Consider the following 23,429-nt stretch of genomic DNA (forward strand, 5'->3'; position numbering starts at 1 on the left):
CACGCCGAGACGCCGATTCCGCCGGGGCTCAAGACAATTCGCAACGTTCATTGGCAAGCAGGCGGCCAAACACCATGAGGGATTGTAAGGGCAGTTTGTCGAGGTCTGCCCTATTGGCGCAATGGTAGCGCGTCACACTGTAAGCTGAGTCCTAAAACCCCCATAATCATTTTGTCATGCTAACAACCTTTGCCAGTCTAATGTGAAAGTTATGGGTTCGATCCCCATATAGGGTACTCTTTTTTTTAATTGGCTGATTGGGTATCAAGCTCTGATTCTAATAAACGCTTCGGTTCGGTTTACGCGATTCTCTTTGGGCCAATTGTGGGGGAGGGGAAGTATAGACTTATACCGCTGAAAACTTAATTGTGCTACCCCAAGAAGTGAACGCTCCGAGACGCCTGTTCAACTGCATGCCGCAACTAGTAACTGTTGCATGATTTAGGAAATGTTGTCAATTTGGCAATTAAAACATATAACAGGGTGTTATGTCTAAGCTATCCATGTACCCAGAGCGGAAACGTTTTAAAATCTTGACATGTCTCAATCAGGCAGCAGTTAGATGTAAGGCCTACCAGTGGACCAACTGATAATAGTTATACGCAATAATATAACTACATACCTATATAGTCGATTGATATTGTACGATCATATGGCATTTGAAGATATAAGTTTCTTGCTAAATAGGCGCATCAATTGATTCTTTCTTAATCAGGCGCTAATGAGGCAGCATGTTCTATAGGTATATTGACTAAGTGTGTTCCTAACTCAATCCATGCATTTAACTTGTTTATCTGCACATACGTGCAGACCATTTCTCTGCTACCAGTATGGGGTGCGAAACCCATGATTTCCTGGCATTGTACTTCAAGTCGATGTATAATCAAGTTTCCACCTTGGTTTTGCGGTTAAAAGGGGTAGGGTTTGGAGATAAAAGTGCATATAAACTCCTTCACTATTGTTAAACTTGCATCAATTAGATAACTTCAATGTTACTGAGTTTATGACTGAACTGACTTTTTGGGGGGGGTAGAATTTTACATATAACACGAAGAGCGTTTGCTCTGCACATAACCGAGCGCCTCAGGCAAACTTATATGCCAACCATTTCATCTCTACATATGACACAACACAGTAGCAACGAAAGACATTACCCTCAACTGTGCCACGAAAAACCGGGAACACGCTGGCCAAGAAGTGGTCAAAGCTGCTTGAGCAATCTGTTGGCGAGCGAATAAAGTATGTTGATGCTATTCTAGATAGCAGTGCCCACCAAGGCGTGATGTATATTCATGTGAATTATCCTCAGGTTCCAGCACGGGAGCTTGATTTTAGATCAATAAACTCTATTGAGTCACTCGGTGCTAGTATATGGAGTGCTAATATTGTTACCGCCATTCAATTATATAGTATTATTGAGAACAAAATGTTGTCAAGGGAAAGAAACGGAGAGCCCAGAAGGGTTGCGCCCCCTTTCACCACATGTATCAGGCTAAAAGATGAGCAACTAGGCCGTTGTGCAAACTGCATCTTCCTACGCGAAGACTACGAATACTGAGATCAAGGCAAGCCATAATTTGTTTAAAAAACTTGAGCAATCTTTACAAACTTACATGAAGATATACAGAGACACTACTTAGATCGTCAAAATAAAGTGCCCTTGACCTTGCCTTCCGCGGAAGGAAAGGACTATTGGAGAAGCGGATGATTCTCAAAATCAGGAAGGCGAAGCAGATGAAGCTGAAAACGTTGAGTCAACCTCGGATGCGATAACACAGAACCTTTCGGGCCATTTTGTTGTTTTGGGAGACTTGGTGCTTCCTCGTCCACCTGCTGAGCTCCGGCAACGTGCTGAAGGATTAGAACTGGATCTTAAAGCACTTGACGATCGAGATATGAATGGTAAGATGTTCAACAGGTCTATGTCTTTCCGAAGCCAACTAACATGCCTTTTTAGGGCTTTATCAATGTCTAATCATAGACCTGGATGCTGCGTTTCAGAGCTTTAAGGAGGAGGACATCTGGAGTGCACAGCTTGGAGTACAATCCTGTAACAAGAAGTGTTAATCGCAAATATGGTAAAACCGTCTGACTTTTTATATCCTCAGAGGAGCATCAAAACTACTTCCACAGTAAATTTGACGGACAAACAACCTCACTTGTCTGAGTCAATGTGGAGGCAAAGCTAAGGATGATACAAAGCCTCGGTGGGCTGTGTCTATGTCTGGATGCTATATTCTCCACCAACGACTATGTTGTAGCAAAAGGTGCGGAAGAAGGCGCAGGACAATACCAACTAACAAGAAGAAGTATGAGAATCTTTCGTATTCAACGAGTATTCTTGCTTTTCCTATTCGACAGGTGACCAAGACTGGACTTGATGCTTACAGGGAAAGAAAAAGCAAGGACAACAATGAAGTGTTTTTGGTGGTCCAGACCATGTGTATCGGTTGTCACTCACAGTCTTTGGATAAAGAACTAAGTTGGACCAGGGGAAATCCATCTTTTTGTGTGGTGAAAGAGACTAGCTACCATAATTGCGCCGAAGAGCAACTAAAACTGAAAAACACACAAGCGAGAAAACCTCCCATTCCAGCAGACCCAGATATTCCATTTGCAAGTCGCTATAATCTGCGCAAATTCCACAATAGATGGCTAGTCTACAGTCTGGAAACTAGGCTGCTTCTTTTGGGCACATTGGAGAGGACTTCGAAGGAAAGTGAAGATTAGACAAAAAGTTCTCATACTGATTTTTAATATCTGGATATTGCTTCTTTGTCTGAGGATCTCCTCCTGGTGACATGTTCTATCCGAGGAATGATTGGACAATTATAGTCTTCATTTTGTTATTTTGTTTTGAAATTCCATATTTGATTTAGATCCTCTTCAACCAAGTTCCACATTCATATTTGATTTTTCAATCCAGAACATTCTGCTATATGGTGTAAAATGAGGGTGTTGTCATATTTGGGTTGGTCTTTAGGAATATGCTTAAGTAGTAACCGCTGACACGTAACTATTTATACCAGTTATTTAGCTGAGTAAAGTGATTAGTTTTCATAGTTGCTATGCTTTGTCCACACCTTCTATTGTGCCTTACCCTTAGATATTATTATATGTTTGGAAAAAATCCTGCATATATAAACAGCCCATCTTCTGTAAGGTTATATACCTTCTTAATTATATGTTTCAGAGTATGCCAGCCGATTCAGGGAAGGGTCTGTTGCCCACGTACAGTCTAAGTAATAAAGCGCGCTAGTAGCTATAATAGAATATCAGGCCCCACACCCATATTTCATACTACTTTTTGTGTAGGGATGCTTAATTGCGAATACTTTAAGACTAGATGGGGTATTGTAAGCAAATCTGATTGGTGATTATCTATTGTTTTATTTAATTCTCTTCATATAAGCGTTGGTAGTGTAGCGGTATCATTCAACTCTTCCATAAAAAGAAAACAAGTTGAGACTCGGGTTCGACTCCCGGCCTGCGCATTTATCTTTTTTTGCCTACGCGATGGTTTTTTTTTCTTCACAGCATTTTATTAATATTTAGCAGGGTATTAATTTAGCTAAAACTTTTGCACATCCACTAGCTTTTAATACAAATACCTGAGCGATAAATGTAACTACTCCTTTTTCATTAACAACATCATGTTTGTCAGACGAGCATGTCTCCACAACACGTGCTTTTCATTCGCCTGGATGCCGCCTATACACTCCATATACACTCCATATACGCCCTTGATAGGCCCTGAATAATAACTGTAATCCATATTGTCTAACCAACTACATCATCGATGCTCCAAATTATGGTGAGGAGAACTTGCTAATTCAGGGCTCGTAAGCTTGCTAACACTGAAATCCTCTAGACCCGATTATACCCCTCAGTCCTTACGAGCTTCATGCCAGCGATCCAGCTTTCTTTGAAGTCCTATACTGTCAGGAAGGCCGCTGGAAAGTATGACAAGGCTTATGATGTAAACAACGTTTATGAATGTTGATTTTCTTGCCTTTCTATATCTAAATCTTTAAATGGGTAGGCGTATGTATTGACAGTGAAGATAGAATACAAAACGTACATATGGTAAATAACATTTGAGTGTGGCATAACACTCTTGTGAAAGACCACCAGTGCCAATAAAAGATTAGACCTTTACCAGCTGAATTGGTGATGATTAAGATAATGTGGATATACTCCGATATACCGCCCCGCTTTTGCGGATGCAACTCCAAGCGAACTTAAAGCTGTCAGCAAGAGCTTGGCCTATTCGGACATCAAGTAGTGCTTGGCCGACACATCTTCAATTTTTAACTTCATCATGAGTCTACTATGAAGCGCTAGCTTCTGGTTGTATAGGATCCATTCATAACCGTTATATACTGTATCTTACTACTACCTCTCCACGTGCAGCTTTATCGATATGGCGACCGTTGATGACTCTCCACATTCCTCGCAACACCACCACCATCGCGTATCGCCGTCCTTCACCGACTCCGCAATCGATGTGAAAGAGGAACTGTCCGAATGTACGTCAACCTCTCATGATAATGACCCTGCTTCTCCCCTCCCCGATCGCATCTCTCGCATTGCGCAACTAGCTGCCGCGCAGGATCCGTCTCGGCAGCTGAACGTAGACGAACGCGCGGCTGTGGATAGACATTTGGAGGGTTTGGAGAGGTTGTTACTGTTGTCGTCAGCTTCGTCCGACCCGCGACCGCAGATCAGTCATGAAATCGCCAAGATTAGGCCTGTGAGGAGGACGTCGATTAGTCCGACTGGAACTATTACTCCCCCGATCCGCCGGCGCAACGATAACGAGAGCCATGAGGATGGTAATGTCCCGGCACCTCGTACCATCCAGCAGACATCGTGCGATCTGTCAATGCTTCTGGAGGAAATTTCAATTGCGAATTCAGAGCTACAGCAACGGCGCATTGAGTCCCGTCATATCCATGATCTGTTCACCATCAAATGCGAGGGGATGGCGCAAAGGATTATAGAGCTCGAGAACGAGATTCATGAACTGTAATTCCCCCCCCCCCCCCCCCCCTTCCTTTTTTTTTAAAATCACAGGTCCAATCAGAGGCGCTAATGACGGGTGGGAACAGTCGGTCGGATATCCTCGAAGATACTATTAATCTAGAAGGCCTACGGGGAACAGTACGCGGTTTGGAGAGTTGGATAGGGCGATGGCAGCGTCAACGCGAGGTGTCAATACCACCTCCATCGACGTCTTCCACTCAACGAGGAAGTAAATGGAAACGGAAAGGCAAGCAGCAGCAACTCAATAGGAATGCTCACGATATCGACGATGGAGATGATGATAACGATTTTGATACGCTTCTAGACGGCATCTCGGCGTGGATGCGCGGGTGGAATGATGTGGAAGATGGGTTTCGCATACGAGCTCGAAGACGGAAGATACGACGAGAGCGGCAGATTCAGTCCATTACTAGTCAAAGATGAAAACCTATGGTAGGACATAGCTGTCAGAATACCGATTAATATGTAGGAATGGAGTTATCAGCAATTGAAAATGTTGGATTAATCGACGACTTGGTATGGATTTGACGCGTAAAATCATTTAATACCATGAATTTAGAAATTGATATAAAAGTACAGGTAGATTGACGCTGTCACCTGGAATAAAATATGATAAAACTCCCATATGTTCATGCGCGCACGCAGCTGAGTCTTGTATGCTCCTCCAATAATGTTGTTGTTGTTTTCTTTTCTGAAACCTCCCTTCTCGTACTCCTGGTTGTACCATTAACGATGCAAGAACATATACAATGTTGAACACCCACAGCACATGCAAGCCAACATCGATGATATTCTTTATGCTCCATTTGACCACGGATATAAGTCTGAGTGCTGCCAACTCCCAACCGCCGTCCATTCGTCCCAAAAAAACCTCCAGATATGCGAAACAGCCCCCATTCACCATATGCGCCAAGAAAACTCCTAGACTTGCTTTGGTATCCGGTCTGAATAATCCGCACGCTGAAGGGTAAAAGCAAATATATACCTTCTAAAATAGCAGCTGTCTCGGTCGAGTCATGCCGAAGAATACAAAAGAAATCCACATTCCTGTGTGGAAAGAAACTGGTGAGAGTCCGCTGTATCAGTCTGCTATTCTAACAAATGAACCCCTATTGCAATAACTTCCAGCTAATCATGGCGCGGATCTTGAACCTTTTTTAGGCATCTATCTCGCAAAACCTCCGAAATTGTAGATTCCAGGATATCATCTCAATGTAGATATCAGTCAGATGCGTTCAATGTTCGCCCTTGGGGGCTTATAATCGCCATCTGCAATGAAACATTAGTATTGGATGAGAAAAATATCGGCTTCACCGCAACGAAAAGCATACCTTCTTCCCAAAGCCCATAATGAGCTTTTTGCCGTCTGTATCCCAGGAAAGACTACGGTAAGTTGGCGTCTCCCGCGAGCCGTTTTCGCCGTTCGTTTTCTCCAACCCTTCTTCTTTTACGGTTGGCGAAGAACTTGCCGCCCAAGTAGCAAGCGGCTCACCTCCACGTTCCGTATTCCATATGAAGAGCCTATCCGTACTAGCTGCAGAGACTAGATATCCGTCGGGTGAAAAAGCTAGCGCCAGCGCAGGTACCCCTGGGGACAAGAACAATGTATGGAGACACGTGATTTTCTTCGTTTCAAGATTTACATCCCATACCTTGACAGTGTCATCGATAGAAGCGGATGCAAATACAAAAGACGTAGACATTTGCACATTCTGGCCTTGGGGTTCTGGTTGAAGTTCAATGGCTGTGATGTCCGCGCGATGTGCATCTTCAACAAGAATATCATGTGTGGGTATCCAGAGCGTAGCGACAGAGGAGGCTGCTGCCACAGCTACAGCGGCGGATCCCCTTTGCCCCCCACGTATAAATGACCACTCTGTATTGGTGTTTTGAGATTCGAATTTGTTCACGATATGAATGCTAGAATCAATTTCGCATTGCCAGACTAATCCCTCTCCAGAAGCAAACACCTTGTTATCACCAGCCCATGTGATATCATGAACAAGCCCATCGATGGCTTGGTAGGGCGGATATTCCTCAGGTTTAATCGAATCGTCCCATAGTGAGAGTTCGGAGTTCTCACCGTTCGAAGCCACGACGACTATGTATGGATTGTTGGGTGCCCAATAAAGCCCATTTATCATACCCTGTGCTGTCGGCAGTAAGTCTACCACGTTACCGCTGCTGTCGTACATTTGTATCGACGAACGTCTCTCGTTATAGGTTGCAACGGCCAGCTTGCGACCTGAGGGCTCCCAAGCGAGGGCAGTGACCCAACTTCCGTCGCCTTTGCTATCGTAGATTTTCTCGCAAGTCGGCGACGTCGAGGAAGCCGGTGAAGGGACTTTCCACAGATCGCAGAATGAATCTCCAGCAGCAGCAAACATCGAGGGGTCATTTGGACGCCAAGCACATCGCATCACATGATCATTTCGGGGAATATTCAGGTCGATGATTAACGTGTTTGAAGTCAGGTCAGCGGCCTTGGCGGGCACAATCTGCACGCCGACGCTTTTGCCTGTTGTTAAAGTGTATGTAAGACGCTCTTGTTCGTCAAGCTCTGGTTCTGCCGATGGCTCTAAATTCATGTCCACGTCTCCGTTTGCATCCAGCGTATCCCCTGGCGATGGTGATTTCAATGCAGGCGTAGCCGAAATGCGATCATGAGCAGCACCATTGGAATCGATTTCCATTGCGCCATCTTCTCCGTTTATGATGGTCTCGGGTCGGTCGGCTTTGCGACCCTTTTTTACATTGAGTACCGGTATCGTAGATTCCACGGCTAGGTGGCCGTTAACAGTGGCGCTGTCGCGAATAGGCTTGTCTCCTGGAGACGAGGGTGCTACAATATTGGGGCTAATGCCTCCATTTACCTGGCCATACTCTTCGCGGCTCCTAAGGGAGTCCGGATCAAACGGTGATGGTCCAAAGAAATATTTAGACGGCGTGAAGGGAACTGGGTTTCCATCCTAAATTGAACTGTAAGAATTTTCCAATCTTATCTGGAGGTAATTTGCGCCGGTAATGCGGGAGCTTACCTGGTCGAGGGACTGTTCGATTTCGTGATATTGTAGCCCTTTTTGTACTAGGGAGACGAGAGCATGGGTTTTGATATGAGATGCAAAAGGTAAATTTTGTGGATTGGGGATCCATGCCCGTTGTAGGGTCACGGCTGCATCACCGTGTCCTATAATACCTTGTTAGGTGCCAACAGCCAGGTTAGGTTTGGGATAGTTGCGAACCGGATTCTTGGAGATACCTGAGAGCGTCGTTAATGGCTACTTCACATGAATCGATCATCGTAAGACGAAACGTACCTCCATATTAAGTAATTGACGTGATGAGATGTGAGATCCATGATTACATGGGGGTTCTCGAGGATTATTAGTTACTATGTCGGTGATTCAGAGCATGCCAGAGCCTAATCAAGCCGAACCGGCCAAACGGCGCGCGGTGTTTTGACGCAGTCGAGAAGAGTGGCGGAAAACACCGCCCTCGGGTTATATATATTTTAGTATCCTGTACAAAGGATCAAAAGTAGAAAATGCGCTTGCAGAATTGAGCGAGTTCACAGTGTGATGCGCCGAGCGCGAAAGATGCCGGGATGCGCGAGGACGGGGAGCTGGCGTGGCACCGACGGACTACAGCAAAGTGGAGAGAGTGATCAAGAGGAGCAAAAGGAGTGATAGGTGGATGAAGAGCCTCGAAGAGGTCGCGAGGATGGACAGACGTCGGGGGTCAAGCGCAGCTGCAAAGCTTGACGGTCATGGAACGGGCCGACTAGCAGTGGCAGCTGCATTCGAGATGTGAGTCGAGTAATTAATTAAAGTCAAGGTCGGGTCGAGATGCGAGTGAGGAAGAATTGAACTGCAGGCGCCAGACCGACTGTGGCTTGAGATGCGTGGGCCCAAGGTTTGGGTCGCTAGGCCGGATTGGAGAGAGCCTCCCCAGAATGAAATTGAATGCTGCACTGTGCGGCAGTTGGCCGGCCAGGGCAGATGTGTTGCAGGCTGTAGAGGGTGGGCGGCGTAAGGGCGGTTTTCATGGAGCCAGCAACAATTCTGATGATGAGAGCGATAATGATAATACCTAGGAGGGAGCGTGTCTCTCGCCCCGTGTTGCGCGCTGTCTGGAGAAGCTGAAGGGGGATGATGGATGATGGATGATCCGACGCTGATGGGCGGGTCTTTGCTACCTGCTGTTCACGCGTGCCTCAGGCAGCGGCGGCCCGTGTCAATCGGGCCATCGGCTGCCGAGGTCCCGTGACTTGCCAGTATATATTTCAGGTAGGGTAACAGCACTAAGTATTCATAAATTTAATCTATTGAACATTGAGAATTGATTGATCTTCCCGGACACTGTTATTGGATCTAAAGAGCCTCATTTCATGCTTCAAGCCCTGAAACACGACTAGTACCCCTGCTTGAAGTCTCGCCGACTGATTTAGATTTATGCCATCGCCACCTGTGCCGGATCACGGGAACCATTCGCCGGGTTCATACTGTAGAATAATGCAAGCCCATCATCATTGCTTATGTTTATATAGTTCTCTAAAAGATGAACCCGCGGGAAATATTATTATATGATACTCAACATCAATAATAATTCCATCGTTGGCTGTAGATCTCGATGTTGCAGCAGCAGCAACCAATCAGGGGCCTAGGCGGCAGCACTAGCCGTTGACCCTGCCGTGACAGCCTCAAGAATCACTCCCAAATTCCCTCCCAGGCTCGCACCACCCTGCAGTCCTGCCGATAAAAACGACTGGCGGCGAGCTCGATCGAGTCGCATCGCAGCCACCAGCCTTCTTTCATCATGGCCGTCAGAATCAACATCCCTCCGGCCACACGAATCCTCTTGATCAGCCAGCTGACCCTCTCCTTTTTGTACAACGTCGCCCGATGGAGACAGCTTGACGTTTCGGCCACTGCATCGCAGAAATCTCCCATCGTTCCATATTTAACGCTGGTCCCTTCCCTGTTCTACTACTACCCCTGGACCCTCTTCACTGCGACCTTTGTCGAACAGAACATTTTCACAGTTATCCTGAACGGGGCAACTCTCTTCTATGGCGGCAAGTACCTCGAACGAGCCTGGGGCTCTCGCGAGTTTGGGAAATTCATCCTCGCCATCGCGCTCATTCCCAACACGCTTATTATTCCCATTTATTTGTTCTGGGCTGGTGTGACTGGCAGTAGTCTCCGAGGGTACGCTTTTTGGACTTCCCCTGATGATTGTGACACTTCTTGCGCAATGCCGGCTGATACTCCTGTCCTTTCCAGTCTTACTCAAATATGCGGCGGCGTGGCCCTTCAAGGCTCTTTCCTCGTCGCTTTCAAACAGCTTGTCCCTGAACACACCGTTACCATCCTGAAGGGGATTATTAAGATGCGCGTCAAGCACTTCCCTGCCATTTTCTTACTCGTCAATACTATCAGCGGATTCATCTTCGGAACCGATACTGCCGCAGTTCTATCATGGCTAGGCCTCCTAACAAGCTGGACCTATCTCCGATTTTACAAACGTCAGCCAGATCTCACTGGTACCTCCACCAACGGCTTGGGCCTCAAGGGCGATGCTAGTGAAACCTTCACCTTCGCCAGCTTCTTCCCCGATGCTGTCCAACCCCCAATTTCTTTCGTCGCCGATCAAATTTACGCTCTCCTCGTTGCAATGAAAGTCGTCACTCCATTCTCGGCCGAGGATATCGCTTCCAGCAATGAACATGCAATCGCCCGTGGCCAGGCTGGTCTTCCGTCGCTTCTGAGCAATGCTGGCGGCAACGTCAGGGGTATGGCGAAGCGCGAGGAAGCTGAACGACGACGTGCTCTTGCACTTAGGGCCTTGGATCAGAGACTTCAAGCGGCTACTGGTGGTAAAAGCCAAGCGGCACCCAACCATCCGTCCCCCGCGTCATCACAAACAACAGCCCCAACTGTCCCGCTGGGACAAAGTATGCTTGGGGAAACTAGTTACACACCAGATCACTCATGACCGGAGCTCGATACGAAATTACATCATTGACACTGTATATTTATGTATGGGGATTGGTCATTGATTTACCATATCTTTGACACTTTGTTCGGCCTTTCACCCTAATGCTGAGAACGGTTGGCGCAAAGCAATAACAGAAGCTGTCATTGCGCGTCTTTTTGGACTGCATCCGAAGGAGTTTGGAGATACCATATACCAGCGGGGGCTGGAGTTTTGCCTCTGGCCCTTTTCACTTTTGTTTGCTTGTCAGTGTGATGGAAGTTGATATAAGCATCGATTATTACGGCAACGGTGGCGGAAGACTTATTTACAAACGCTTCATGACACAATATCTACTATGTAAATTTTAAATTTGGCTTTATGTGATAACTTTGATCGCTCTTGAGAGAAAGAAGTAATTATTTGCTTTAATTTACAAAAATCCTGTGAACCAGATTTTGAAGGGGGTATCGTTGCGAATGTTCATAGCTGTCGGAGCTTTTCTACCTCTCCTCTAGCCTCTTGCAACATACGTTCCTGGTCTTTCTTCGCCTGTCGTATGCCAGCTACTCGTATCCTATCTTGCTCGGATTTAATATCCATGTTCCTGAAATTTTCCAACTCCTCTTGCTCCTTTTCCGTAGCCTGTATATCTTCTGCGCCCGTGGCCTCTTTGACCTTTTGCCAAATCTGGCTATAATCATTATTCTTCACATCCAATACAATAGTCTTCTCCGAGTCTGAGGGGGCTGGCGCGTATTTGTCTTCGATAGAGTCGGTATGGTGTTGGGTATTCCTCGGTTGTCCGGAGAAGAAAATTGTGAGTGCTGCGGGGCCTTCCTGGTCGTCCGTCTGCTTGACGGACATTTGGATGGCTGGATTGTGGAATTTGAGACGCGGGAGACACTGGCGCCAGAAGCGTCGTGCCCCCATGTGTCCACCATTCATGCGTTTGGCGTATGTCAGATGTATGCGGGTGATGGCTGGTTGGTCTTTTGATGAGTTGGCAATGGAAGGCAGGACGGCGGCACCGGTGCCAATGCGGACATTGAGGAGACGCTATAGTGATGGAATGAGTAAAAGTGTATTCAGAGGTAGGATGCGGTTCTGGCCTTACTGTGTTGAGCTTTCGCATCCGCTTGAATAGGTTGACCATGTTGACGGATGGGAAGAATAATTTCTTCCTGAGGTTATAAAACGGGAGATAAAATTTCGATGACAGCAGTGACAAATATAGATAATACAGAGAAGAATTACAGAAAATCTCACAAAAATAAAAAGGCGAAAGTACAATGATTTGGGAGGTTCTTGTTGTTGTCACATTGCCGGCTCGAAGAAAGGAAAACGGGCCGCCGCGATAATTTGAAGTCACGTGCCCCTTCCTATAGTTATTTAGTATGGACTCTATTGAGTAAACAGTGAGCAATCTACAGCCCAAGCTCTCGAAAAAATTATTCTAATTAAGAATTGTACTAGATAAGGCTTGAGTCTTCCTGGACCCTACGATTGAGGACTGCGCACATTCGTAGTATTTGATTTCATATGACATGGTTGTGTTGACTCATCGCGTTCAACTTCTGATGCCAATGGTGACGATAAATACGAGCAGGACTTCGCCCCAACGCGCCTCTATCCTAATAATGTATTGCAGTACTCTTCCTTGCGTGACCAATGAGTCATTTCCATCCTTATCAGTGCAACCCTATGAAGCATAAGTACAAGGTCGTCTCCTGTTGTAACTTGTCACAAGAACCAAAAACAGAGAGAAAGTACCTGGCTGGCTAGTCCACTTCCGGCTAGCTCGCACCACCAGCGATTTTGACTCAGAGCGAACTAGCGCAGTCTGTCGCTCCGCAAGGCGAACGAACCCCGCCAAAAAAATCACTTGTGTCTGATCTGTCTGTTTGTTCTATTTTACGGTGGGAATTGAGCCTGTCTGAATAGCGGGTGGTTCCTTCTGGTGTCTGCCTACGTGCTGAAAAGCATCTTTGTTTTGCCTTCTTAAACAAACCGAAGAATCCCCTCATCATGGCTGCTGCTGCGGCTGCTGCGGCGGCATTGGATCCCAGCAACAGCTCGAAAAATACCCTCAAGATAGAAAACGTACGGCTTCCTTTCTATGTTCTCTTATTTTCATTTTGTCAAGTAGCTGACTGCCGAACCTGAATTCATAGTTTGACAAACGAAACGCCCTCCAAGCTATCGAGAAGAAATACCAGAAGCAATGGAAGGACAACAAGGTGTTCGAGGTCGATGCACCCTCTCTTTCCGAGGTTCCAGCAGGGTCAATGTCCTCATCAGAACTTCGCGCGAAATATCCCAAATTCTTTGGCACGATGGCGTACCCATACATGAACGGCACCCTGCACGCGGGACACAGTTTCACCGCTAGTAAGGTTGAATTCATGACCAGTGTGGCTCGTATGCAGGGCAAGAGAGCTTTGTTCCCCTTGGGATTCCACTGCACCGGAATGCCTATTCTTGCATGCGCCGATAAACTCAAGGATGAAATCAAGTTATTCGGAACGAACTTCGAAGGATATAAAGAGGAACAAGTTGGGCCAGAGCAACCGCCTGCCCCTACACAGGACGTTGCTGTCGACCCAACCAAGTTTTCAGGCAAGAAAAGCAAGGCTGCCGCGAAGACGATCAAGGCAAAGTACCAGTTCCAGGTGGGTAGCCTCAATCGTACTGCTCGAGATATCACATTGGTTAACAAGAACCCAGATTATGCTTAGTATTGGCATTCCATTAGAGGACATCCATAAGTTTGCTGACGCTCACTACTGGCTGCAATATTTCCCACCACTTGCTATCCGTGACTTAGACAACCTGGGCGCAAAGATCGACTGGCGCAGAGAGATGACAACTACCGATGCCAACCCTTACTATGACGCTTTTGTACGTTGGCAAATGAACCGTCTGCATGAGCTAGGAAAGATCTTGTACGGTAATCGGTATACTATATATTCTCCCAAGGATGGACAACCTTGTATGGACCACGACCGAACAGAAGGTGAAGGAATTGGGCCGCAAGAGTACACTGCATTGAAGGTTAAGGTGACAGAATGGTCAGCCTCAGCTGCCGAAATTGTTAAGGGCAAGATTGAGGATGATGCCAATGTTTACTTCATCCCTGCTACTCTCCGCCCGGAAACCATGTATGGACAGACTGCCATCTTCTTGGGACCCAAGATTCCGTATGGTATTTTCAAGGTTAAGGATAAAGAGTATTATATTGTCACGAAACGTGCAGCTTGGAATATGGCGTTCCAGGGAACTTTCTTTAGCAGCGACAACTTCCCCATGACTCAGAACGAGCTCCCCATGGTTGCCCAGGCTCCAGGCTCTGCTTTTGTCGGCACATCCGTCTCCGCTCCACTCTCCGTTCATAAGACAATCAAGATATTGCCTATGGAAACAGTGTCTGCGACCAAAGGAACTGGTGTTGTGACCTCTGTTCCCTCTGACAGTCCGGATGACTATGCCACAATCACAGATCTGGCGAAGAAAGCTGAATATTATGGGATCAAGAAGGAATGGGCAGAGCTCGAAATCCCACCGATCATTGAAACCCCAACCTACGGCAATCTCACGGCCCCCGCTTTGGTGAAGCAGTTTAAGATCAACTCCCCCAAGGATGCAAGCCAGCTGGCTCTAGCTAAAGACCTCGCTTACAGTGAAGGGTTCTACAAGGGTACTATGCTTGTTGGTGAATTCAAAGGCGAGACTGTTCAAACTGCCAAGGACAAAGTGCGACAGTCTCTCATCAAAAGTGGCGCCGCTTTCCCCTTCGCAGACCCCTCGGGCAAAGTTGTCAGTCGAAGTGGAGATGACTGCGTTGTGGCTTACTTGGGCCAGTGGTTCTTGAACTACGGTGAAAACGATGCTGAGTGGCAGAAGGAAGCTTTGAACCATCTTCTCAATGGAATGAACACCTACGCGACCGAAACGCGCAATGGGTTCGAGGCTAATCTCAGCTGGTTGAACCGATGGGCTTGTGCTAGAACATATGGTCTTGGCTCCAAGCTTCCGTGGGATCAAAAATTTTTGGTTGAGAGTTTAAGTGACAGTACTATTTACATGGCCTACTACACAATTGCCCACCTACTTCACGGTGATCGATTCGGCAAAACTCGTGGCTTGCTCGACATCAAACCCGAGAACATGATCGATGAGGTTTGGGATTATATCTTTACAAGACGTGAGCTTGACGACAGCATTATTCAGAAGAGTGGCATCAGCAAAGATTACCTCCAGCAAATGAGACGTGAATTCGAGTACTTTTATCCCTTGGACGTCAATATCAGTGGCAAGGACCTCATCCAGAACCATCTTACATTCTTCCTCTACATCCACATTGCGCTTTTCCCTCCAGAGTTCCGGCCACGTGGAATCCGTACCAACGGACACTTGTTATTGAACGGAGAGAAGATGAGTAAGAGTACAGGCAACTTCTTGACCTTGAAAGAGGCAGTGGAGAAATACGGCGCAGACGCAGTCCGAATTGCTTTCGCTGATGCAGGTGACGGTATTGAGGACGCTAATTTCGATGAGACTGTTGCCAACAGTAATATTCTTCGCCTTCACACTCTCAAGGAATGGGCTGAAGAGGTTGCTAAAGATGAGACCCTTCGCACCGGCCCAGCAGATACATTCTGGGATAAATTGTTTAACAATGAGATCAACGTGATTGTTCGGGAAGCAAAGCTCCAATATACCGAGTAAGATTGGCTTCTATAACACTACGAGACATCAATCATCTGACATTTTCTAGGACCAACTTCAAACTTGCCCTCAAATCGGCATTGTATGACCTTACTAGTGCCCGCGACGCGTACCGCGAAGCTGCAACTGCTGCTGGGGTGGGAATGCACAGGGGTGTTATTCTCCGCTATCTTGAGATCCAGGCTCTTATCATCGCGCCTATCACTCCTCATTGGGCTGAATACGTCTGGCTTGAGGTGCTTAAGAAGGTACGCATTGTGGACTATAGCCGTTTTTATCTACAATACTAACCTTGATTAGGGTGATACCATCCACCACCAAGTTTTCCCTGAAGTACCAGAGGCGGATGTAGGCCTTTCGGCAGCATCGACTTATGTTCGTGGCACTGCGTCCAACATTAACTCGGCTGAGGCAGGCATCGCCAAGAAGCTTGCCAAGGGCAAGGGAGTGTTATTTGATCCCCGCAAGCCGAAGAGGATTACGATCTACGCGGCCAAGAACTACCCAGCATGGCAAGAGAAATACATCGACCTTGTGCGCGAATCGTTTGATAAGCTCAACGTGTCCATTGACGAAAAGGCATTGAATGCCAAGGTTGGCAAGTTGGGCGAGATGAAGAAGGCGATGCCATTTGTGCAAGGATTGAAGAGGCGGTTGATCCACAACAAGGAAACTCCTGAGACAGTCTTTGACCGAAAGCTTCCATTCGATGAACTCGCCGTGCTCCAGGAACTCGTCGTTGGCTTGAAGCGGACGACGGGGGCCAAGGAAATCGAAGTCGTGGCTGTTGACGACGGTGGCAAGACCGGCACTGTCGTGGGCACTGGCGAGAAGAGAGAGAATATCGCTGGGGACAATGCGGTGCCCGGCCAGCCCAGTTTTCAATTCGCTAATATTGAGTAAGAGGTTCTAGATAATAAGCATAAAATGCAATTTTCCTTCTTCTATTTCAGCTGGATATCTTTGCAAGGGACTAAGAATCCTCGAAGTGGAAAGATAGACCATGGCGAGGTGCAGATTCCTAATAGCAGATAGCGCCGTAGCAGGAGAGCGATCAGGATGCAGCTTGTATTAGAAAAGTCGTAGTAAGAGAAAGAAGAAGAAGAAGAAGAAGAAGGTGATGATGATGATGATAATCAATGTCGGCATTAATCGTACAAAAATGAGGGAAAGGAGAGAAAGGAGAGAACAGCGGGCCTCGCCGGTGACGTGCGTCATTCTCACCTGGAGACGAGACTAGACCTGCCTACTCCACCCAGCGGTCTCACCTCCCTTCACTGCCACTGCCACTGCGTACTCTCTTTCTTCATCTTCTGCTTCCCCGTCCCAGCCTCGCTGCATTAGGATCGCCCTTCTCTGTGGCTGCGCTTTGCCTGAGTAGTACGTATTGGTCTTATCTCTCCTTCCTTCCGTTGGTCCTTGCATCCCACACGCCTCTCTGTGCCGACGTTGAACCGTGCGATCCGGCGCCAGGCAAACACAATCTAGTATCCAGTGGCGGCCCTCGTGCTGTCGCGCTGCCTCGACCTTTGACCGTTGTGCGTTTCAGATCGTATTTGGAGGAACTCGGAGCTGGTCTCTTGCATCGCGTTAGAATAAATTGTCTTGGTTCCTTCCCCCGGTAGTGTGACCAGTGTGACCTGCCATCTCCGCCTTCAAGATGTCGAAAGTCGTTCGGAGCGTCAAAAATGTCACCAAGGGATACTCGTCAGTGCAGGTCAAGGTGCGCAATGGTAAGCCCCTCCTGGTAATTTCCTTCCATTCTTCCTCGTGGCTAATCGTACCCCGCTTGCAGCTACCAGCAATGACCCTTGGGGCCCAACGGGCACGGAAATGAGCGAGATTGCGCAGATGACATTCAGCAAGTATGAGCCGAGCGCTATCGCTAATTGATCAGAATGGTTGTGCTCACGTTCCCAATGTTCTAGTCCCCAAGATTTTTATGAGATCGTCGAGATGCTTGATAAGCGGCTGAACGACAAAGGCAAGAACTGGCGTCACGTTTTGAAGTCACTCAAGGTGTTGGATTACTGTCTACACGAAGGCTCCGAGTTAGTCGTTACCTGGGCCAGGAAGAATGTCTACATCATCAAGACCCTACGGGAGTTTCAGTACATTGATGATGAGGGACGCGATGTCGGCCAAAACGGTAGGTTCATGAAAATGCAATGCCATTTATACTATACTAATGTATCAATTAGTGCGTGTTTCTGCTAAGGAACTTACTGCCTTGATTCTGGATGAAGACCGCCTACGAAACGAGCGATCGGATAGAAAGCTATGGAAGACCCGTATCAGTGACATTGATGAAGGCGGCATTCAAGGGTTCGGAGGTGCTGATCCCAATCGCCGACCCCGTGATAGGCGCGAGCCCAGACGTCGCGATGAGGATGATACAGAATATCGGTTAGCCATCGAGGCAAGCAAGGTTGAGGCCGAAGAGGACAGGAAACGGCGGGAACTAGCCGCCAGAGACGGCGAAGATGATGACGATCTCGCTAAAGCGATCAAACTTAGCAAAGAAGAGGAGGAACTGCGTCGACGCGAGTTGGAAGAGAGCAATGCTCAATCGTTGTTCGATGACACACCAGTTCAACCAGCTCAAGCGCAGCCGACAGGTTACAACCAAGGCTATCAGCAGCAACCAGCAGTGGACTGGTTCGGCAACCCGATTGATCCTCAGCAGCCCCTGACTACAGGCTACCTCAACAACCAGTATGCGCAGCCGACGGGCTTCCAGGGTCAACCTACAGGCCTTCAGCCTGGGTACAACAACGGCTTCCAGGTCCAGCCGACCGGTTTTGATCAGTCTCAGCAATATGGACAGCCGCAAAACACCTTCTTTCAATCTCAGAACCTGCAACCACAGCAGACCGCATTCAATAACAATAACCCGTACGGCAATAACGCTTTTGGCCAACCTCAGCAGCAAGACAACAGCTTTTTGCAGCCTGGTAGTCACAACCCGTGGGCTACTAAGCAGCAAACGCCTGATACCCTCAAGCCCTTGGCGACGGGTTCAAACAATCCTTTTGCGTCAGGTATCAACAGACCGGCGTCGCAGCCAGCTAGAACCGGTCCTCCCACTCTTAACACTCTCGCAGAGGAACAAGCAACCACTGCGTTTAGCAATTATCAGCCCACTAGCTCCAACCCTATCGCCAACTTCCAGGCTCCCAGCCCTGTGCAACCAGGCTTGCAAAACAACAGACCTGAAAACACTCAGCATGCCAGACTCAACGCTCTGCTTGCTAGTGGCGAAGGACAAGATACGTTCGGTAACACCGGCGATCTGCGTGTTCCTGCCCATCACACTGCTCCCGGCATATTCATCAATTCTGCCGGTCAAGGAGTAGATCGCCTTCAGCCAGCGCCGACTGGGAGCAACCCATTTTTTAGCCAACAATTCACCGGCGTACCTCAACAGACCGGGTTCGTTCCACAGAATAACCCATTCGGAGGACAGCGACCCCAGCAACAACAAGGCGGAAGTCTAATTGATTTGTAAATTGATATCTCCGTCTGTTCTTTCTTTTTTTTCTATTTCGTTATTATTATCATGTGATTAAGTCATTGTCGAATCCAAAGTGAGAAAAACCGTCGCATAAACAAACCGCACGACCATTCCATATTCAAAACTCCGACACGATGGCCAACTGCCTATACAACAAGGCATATGATATAGAAGGCAAAATTGGTGTATCCGATCTCATGATTATTCCCTCCCTCTCGCTCACCTGTTTACCTCATCAATAAGTTTATTATTTCCTTCTATTCCACGTTTCCGTTCAATATCGACTTCCAATTCATCATTTCTTTATTTTCTTTTTCTTTTCCACTTTATTCCCCCCATACGCCCTGTTAACTTACGCGACGACCTTCATATTTCGACTTTTCTGGTTTTTTATGTTCAACTTTTCGCTTGTACTTTGGCGTTAGATATGTCGCTTTCTTGGAAATGGATACTTTTATCTCATGTCTCTACAGTCAACATTTCTAGGAAGTCTAGTACAGATTGACGTGAGAATGCAAGGTATTACATATAAATATTGAGCATACAGCTTCCATATATCATGTAGGACCACCGTACATCAATCGATGCTAGTGGGTTTGGCTGATGTTGGAGTTTATATTCAGGTGTTACAGTGGTAATAGTGTACAGTAAGTAAAGTCTAACTGGACATCAAGCTCGCTAGCATCCCCACTCCGAAAAGAAATAATCAAGCCCCCTTCCGACCATGCATCACCCGCTTCTTATGACTTATATTCTGTCTCTGCGGCCTATGCGATCCAGAAGTAAACATCCCTTTGCGTTTATCAGCCTTGCGTTTGTCGCGTATAAAGTTCCATGTTTCTAGCGACGGTCTCGCAGAGACATGTTTTCCGAGCGGCGTAAATATTTCCACTTTGGGAACCTCCGTTGCTGTTGTAGAGTCTAACCCCTGTTTCGCACGTACTTGAGCCGTTAGCTCAATCCAGCCGCATCCCTCGATCACAATATCTGTGGAGAAGACTCTGTATGGCAAGGTGTCGAGATTGGGTTTTATGCCTTGGTCCTTCCATTTCTTCTTTATCAAACTCGGGAGATGGTTTAGGGTCACGTCTGTGGCGAGTTTGAAGGTGCCGGCGGATTTGATACACTCGTCGTTCAGAAACTCGGGCTTGATCACGCTCGTGCCTCGGTCGCCGCCGCCGGTGTTGTATTTCTTCATCCCTCTTTGGACTTCGATTGCTTTGTCGGTGCGTGTTGTGTGCGTTTCTAGTGGCACGAAACATGCTGCGAGCAGTATGCAGCCTTCTGGCACTACGGGAGTTATTCGGACCAATCCACCTCCGATCAGGAGTGACTGGGTCTCGCTGATAGTCATCTGCTCGGCTGGGTTGATTCGCTTCGTCATGATCATATCCGACTTGTGTTCGTCCAAGATGAAATCTTGTAAAGTGCCACGATCCAGACCTGGAAGATCAATCATCTCGCCGCGTCCACGACCAAATGGGATCCTAATAGGGGACACCGTTGTCCCTGGAAGACTGGAAACAACAGGGAGCGTAGGGAATAGCTCTTCACGGGGTGCTGGCGGAAGAAGACTTTTCGAGTCCAGGGCGGGATGGTCAGAAGGTCCTTTCAACTCTTCCTCTTTTCGACGTTCGAATAACTCGGTAATCTTCGCCAGGTTCCTGGAGTCTTTTGGAAAGCAGGATTCAATGAAACTGCTTTTACCGACATTTGCTTTTCCTACAACCCAAATCCCTCCACCGTGTTGCCGGATTTCTTCTTTTACTTGGCTTGTCCACCAGCCGCGATGAGCGCTGATCATATGCACATTGCCCAGTCGTACGTCTTCTTGTCGTAAACTCATAGTTTTCAAAATAATTGACCGTACACGCTGCATCAAAGAATCCACCTGTTCCTTCGTCGCCGCTAGTAAATCTGCACGAGTAATGACAAAACTTATCGTTGCCATTTTCTTCCCAAATCTATACTTTTCAGTGTTCGCTCGTCTGTTTCTCGATTTGGGGCTTTGTAACTCCAGCGCTTCGTAGATATTTGATACCAAAGACATGGGAAAATCTGCTGCATCGACAATGTGATATACCCGATTTGATTTGTGCGGTGACTCCTCGAGGTACGCAGCAATGGAGTCAATAGTTGGTGAGGGAGCGGAGATGCCTTTATTGTGGTGTAGAAGATCGTGGCAGCGGTCGCAGATCTGAGCTGGTGTTGTGGATGATTGAATGGCATCTATGGCGGCAGCAGGGTCAAGTTCGACAGTATTCTCTCCTAGCACCTGTGTCAGATAATACTCGATGATTCAATATAGGGCCAGAACGAACCATCGATTTGTGTTGCAACCTCGGCGGATTCCTGTTCTTGTTCAACACCCGCCTCACCATCAGAGTTTTGCTCGCGCTTGGAAATCGCATCTTGCGCCTTATGCCATAATTTTTTCGTTCGTTTTGAGTTCAGACTGTAGTATCCCGGTTCCGTTGGTTTGATGCTCTGTGAATATGCGCCGCATCCCGGACAACATAACGGCAAGACGTCCGTTCGTAGGGAGACAGAAGCTGGTGGTAATGGCGGAGAAGAAGATTCGGGATTTGTGGTATGTTCAGGCGCTGTCGACTCTGGTTGAGTTTGTGATGATAATGCGGATTCTGTGTGTAAGTATCGGTGTCCTCTTGTCCTTACGAAAGAATCGGCGTGTGATCGGCGAAGTCGTGTTGAATTGGTTATGCACCGCGTTGTTCCGTTGTGTCGGAATAGAGGGCTTGTTATCGCAGTGTGTGAGCTAGCAAGGGCCGATATACTCCTCGAACAGCATTTGCGACACATAAACATTGTGTTGATTTGTTATACAGGTAGGCATTCGATTGTTGATGCTGTCGACAAATAGTTTAAAGCAGCATGGTTGGTGCATATGCGGGTCCGTAAATTTTCAAGTGGCGATTCCGATAAGATTCCCGATAAACATTGAATACATATACATATCATGAGGAGGAAATACTATATACAAGGGGGATATTTTAGGTAGTCAAGCCTGCTGGACTTGAAGAAATTAATGCTATTATTTGAAAAGTATTCACACCGCCGCCTTGAGAATCCAACCAACGCCGTTTAAATAAAGTGGCTATTTACGCTCGTGCCTTTCCCTTCCCTTTGGTATCTTGCTCTTCCTCCTCGTCACTACTCATGAATTCATCATCGTTATCAAAACCGATATACCGTCGAGATACAGCAGCAGGCTTAGGCTGAGCATCCGAGACTGGAGATTCTTCTTCAGCGCTTTCATTTTCACTGTCCTCTCCACTCGAGTTGCCCTCGCTAGCACTCGTACTAGATCCACCCATCAGCACATCACGTAGGTTATCCTTCCATGCGCCGTCCTTCATTGCCGCGAGAACTGCCTCGCGAGCCTTCTCGCTCATTTCCTCTTTATCCTCAACCCACTGGCCATCGAGCCGGCTCTTCCCGCCGCCATTCTTAATCTCATCGGTACGTTTTGCAGCCATCTCAACGATAGCTTCCCATCTCTGGCGACGCTCCTCTTTCTCCTTCTTATCCATTTCAGGCTTCACAGCGAGATACTCTGCGAGCGCCTTGGCCTCGTTGACGGTGCGTAGGCGTCGTCCGTCGAGATTCCGGTTCGATCCATTATTCTCGCCTTGGTTTCCCTTGCGCTTGCTTGACATTCGGCCACCTGCGGCACGAAGCTGGGATCCGAAACCACCCTTGCCACCGCGTAGAGGAACGGAGAGGCGGAGGGGGAGAAATGTGGTTACAAGATTGGATACATGCTGTGTGGGAAGATAGGATGAGATGAGGGTATTTGATTGTGGAAGTAATTGTTTGTTGCCGGTTGTTGTGAGAACCAGGCCAGGCGCTGCGCGTTTTAATGTCTCTGGCAGGTAGGATTCGATTTTCGCGGTCACATCAGCGACGGTCGACGTGGAGGGGATTGCGAAGGAGAGTGTAGGCGGCAGTGACAGTCCAGGGAAGGACGATAAGAGCACATTGATATTTTCGATCGCCATTTGTGCCTGGTTGATATATTCACTATTGATTCTGAGATGATCTGGCGCAATCGCTGAGATAGAGTGTGGCAAGGCTTGGCTTGTACAGTAATGACGATCCAGCCACATCACGTGATCGGCGTATATTTTAGTCACGTGTATGATATAAC

At 47.4% G+C, this 23,429-nt stretch overlaps 7 protein-coding genes and 2 non-coding genes across 9 annotated transcripts; 6 read left to right on the top strand and 3 right to left on the bottom strand.

The window, feature by feature from the left end:
* The first annotated feature begins 107 nt into the window (after positions 1-107).
* On the top strand, positions 108-236 carry BGW36DRAFT_t15. Its single transcript has one exon. It is a non-coding gene; the product is annotated as a tRNA-Tyr (tRNA).
* Positions 237-3,411: 3,175 nt separating this feature from the next.
* On the top strand, positions 3,412-3,494 carry BGW36DRAFT_t16. Its single transcript has one exon. It is a non-coding gene; the product is annotated as a tRNA-Gly (tRNA).
* A 929-nt stretch (positions 3,495-4,423) lies between these two features.
* Positions 4,424-5,469, top strand: BGW36DRAFT_423980 (uncharacterized protein; the record flags this gene model as incomplete). Its single annotated transcript, XM_046219906.1, has 2 exons — positions 4,424-5,028; positions 5,112-5,469. 2 exons carry the CDS (start codon positions 4,424-4,426, stop codon positions 5,467-5,469), a joined length of 963 nt encoding a protein of 320 aa, XP_046075054.1.
* A 671-nt stretch (positions 5,470-6,140) lies between these two features.
* BGW36DRAFT_102480 (WD repeat protein) lies at positions 6,141-8,607 on the bottom strand. The gene is made up of 5 exons (XM_046209173.1): positions 8,364-8,607; positions 8,289-8,305; positions 8,085-8,233; positions 6,378-8,015; positions 6,141-6,315 (listed from the first exon to the last, which is right to left on the bottom strand). The coding sequence occupies exons 1-5, from the start codon at positions 8,402-8,404 to the stop codon at positions 6,268-6,270; spliced, it is 1,893 nt and encodes a 630-aa protein (XP_046075055.1). The 5' UTR covers positions 8,405-8,607; the 3' UTR covers positions 6,141-6,267.
* A 775-nt stretch (positions 8,608-9,382) lies between these two features.
* Positions 9,383-11,271, top strand: BGW36DRAFT_102533 (putative rhomboid family protein). Its single transcript, XM_046209175.1, has 2 exons — positions 9,383-10,253; positions 10,329-11,271. Exons 1-2 carry the CDS (start codon positions 9,862-9,864, stop codon positions 11,038-11,040), a joined length of 1,104 nt encoding a protein of 367 aa, XP_046075056.1. The 5' UTR covers positions 9,383-9,861; the 3' UTR covers positions 11,041-11,271.
* A 231-nt stretch (positions 11,272-11,502) lies between these two features.
* BGW36DRAFT_355836 (50S ribosomal protein Mrp49) lies at positions 11,503-12,175 on the bottom strand (the record flags this gene model as incomplete). The annotated part of the gene is made up of 2 exons (XM_046213693.1): positions 11,503-12,078; positions 12,137-12,175. 2 exons carry the CDS (start codon positions 12,173-12,175, stop codon positions 11,503-11,505), a joined length of 615 nt encoding a protein of 204 aa, XP_046075057.1.
* Positions 12,176-12,757: 582 nt separating this feature from the next.
* Positions 12,758-16,726, top strand: BGW36DRAFT_102490 (leucyl-tRNA synthetase). The gene is made up of 5 exons (XM_046209174.1): positions 12,758-13,122; positions 13,194-13,691; positions 13,747-15,743; positions 15,797-15,995; positions 16,048-16,726. Exons 1-5 carry the CDS (start codon positions 13,048-13,050, stop codon positions 16,648-16,650), a joined length of 3,372 nt encoding a protein of 1,123 aa, XP_046075058.1. The 5' UTR covers positions 12,758-13,047; the 3' UTR covers positions 16,651-16,726.
* A 681-nt stretch (positions 16,727-17,407) lies between these two features.
* On the top strand, positions 17,408-19,255 carry BGW36DRAFT_394513 (EH domain binding protein epsin 2; the record flags this gene model as incomplete). The annotated part of the gene is made up of 4 exons (XM_046217920.1): positions 17,408-17,480; positions 17,543-17,612; positions 17,676-17,896; positions 17,949-19,255. The coding sequence occupies 4 exons, from the start codon at positions 17,408-17,410 to the stop codon at positions 19,253-19,255; spliced, it is 1,671 nt and encodes a 556-aa protein (XP_046075059.1).
* Positions 19,256-19,967: 712 nt separating this feature from the next.
* BGW36DRAFT_289533 (telomere stability and silencing-domain-containing protein) lies at positions 19,968-23,280 on the bottom strand (the record flags this gene model as incomplete). Its single annotated transcript, XM_046210676.1, has 3 exons — positions 19,968-21,526; positions 21,583-21,924; positions 22,434-23,280. The coding sequence occupies 3 exons, from the start codon at positions 23,278-23,280 to the stop codon at positions 19,968-19,970; spliced, it is 2,748 nt and encodes a 915-aa protein (XP_046075060.1).
* Positions 23,281-23,429: the final 149 nt, after the last annotated feature.

This window comes from Talaromyces proteolyticus (assembly GCF_021365285.1).
Source record: "Talaromyces proteolyticus strain PMI_201 chromosome Unknown BGW36scaffold_3, whole genome shotgun sequence".
In the NCBI taxonomy this organism is placed as follows: domain Eukaryota; kingdom Fungi; phylum Ascomycota; class Eurotiomycetes; order Eurotiales; family Trichocomaceae; genus Talaromyces; species Talaromyces proteolyticus.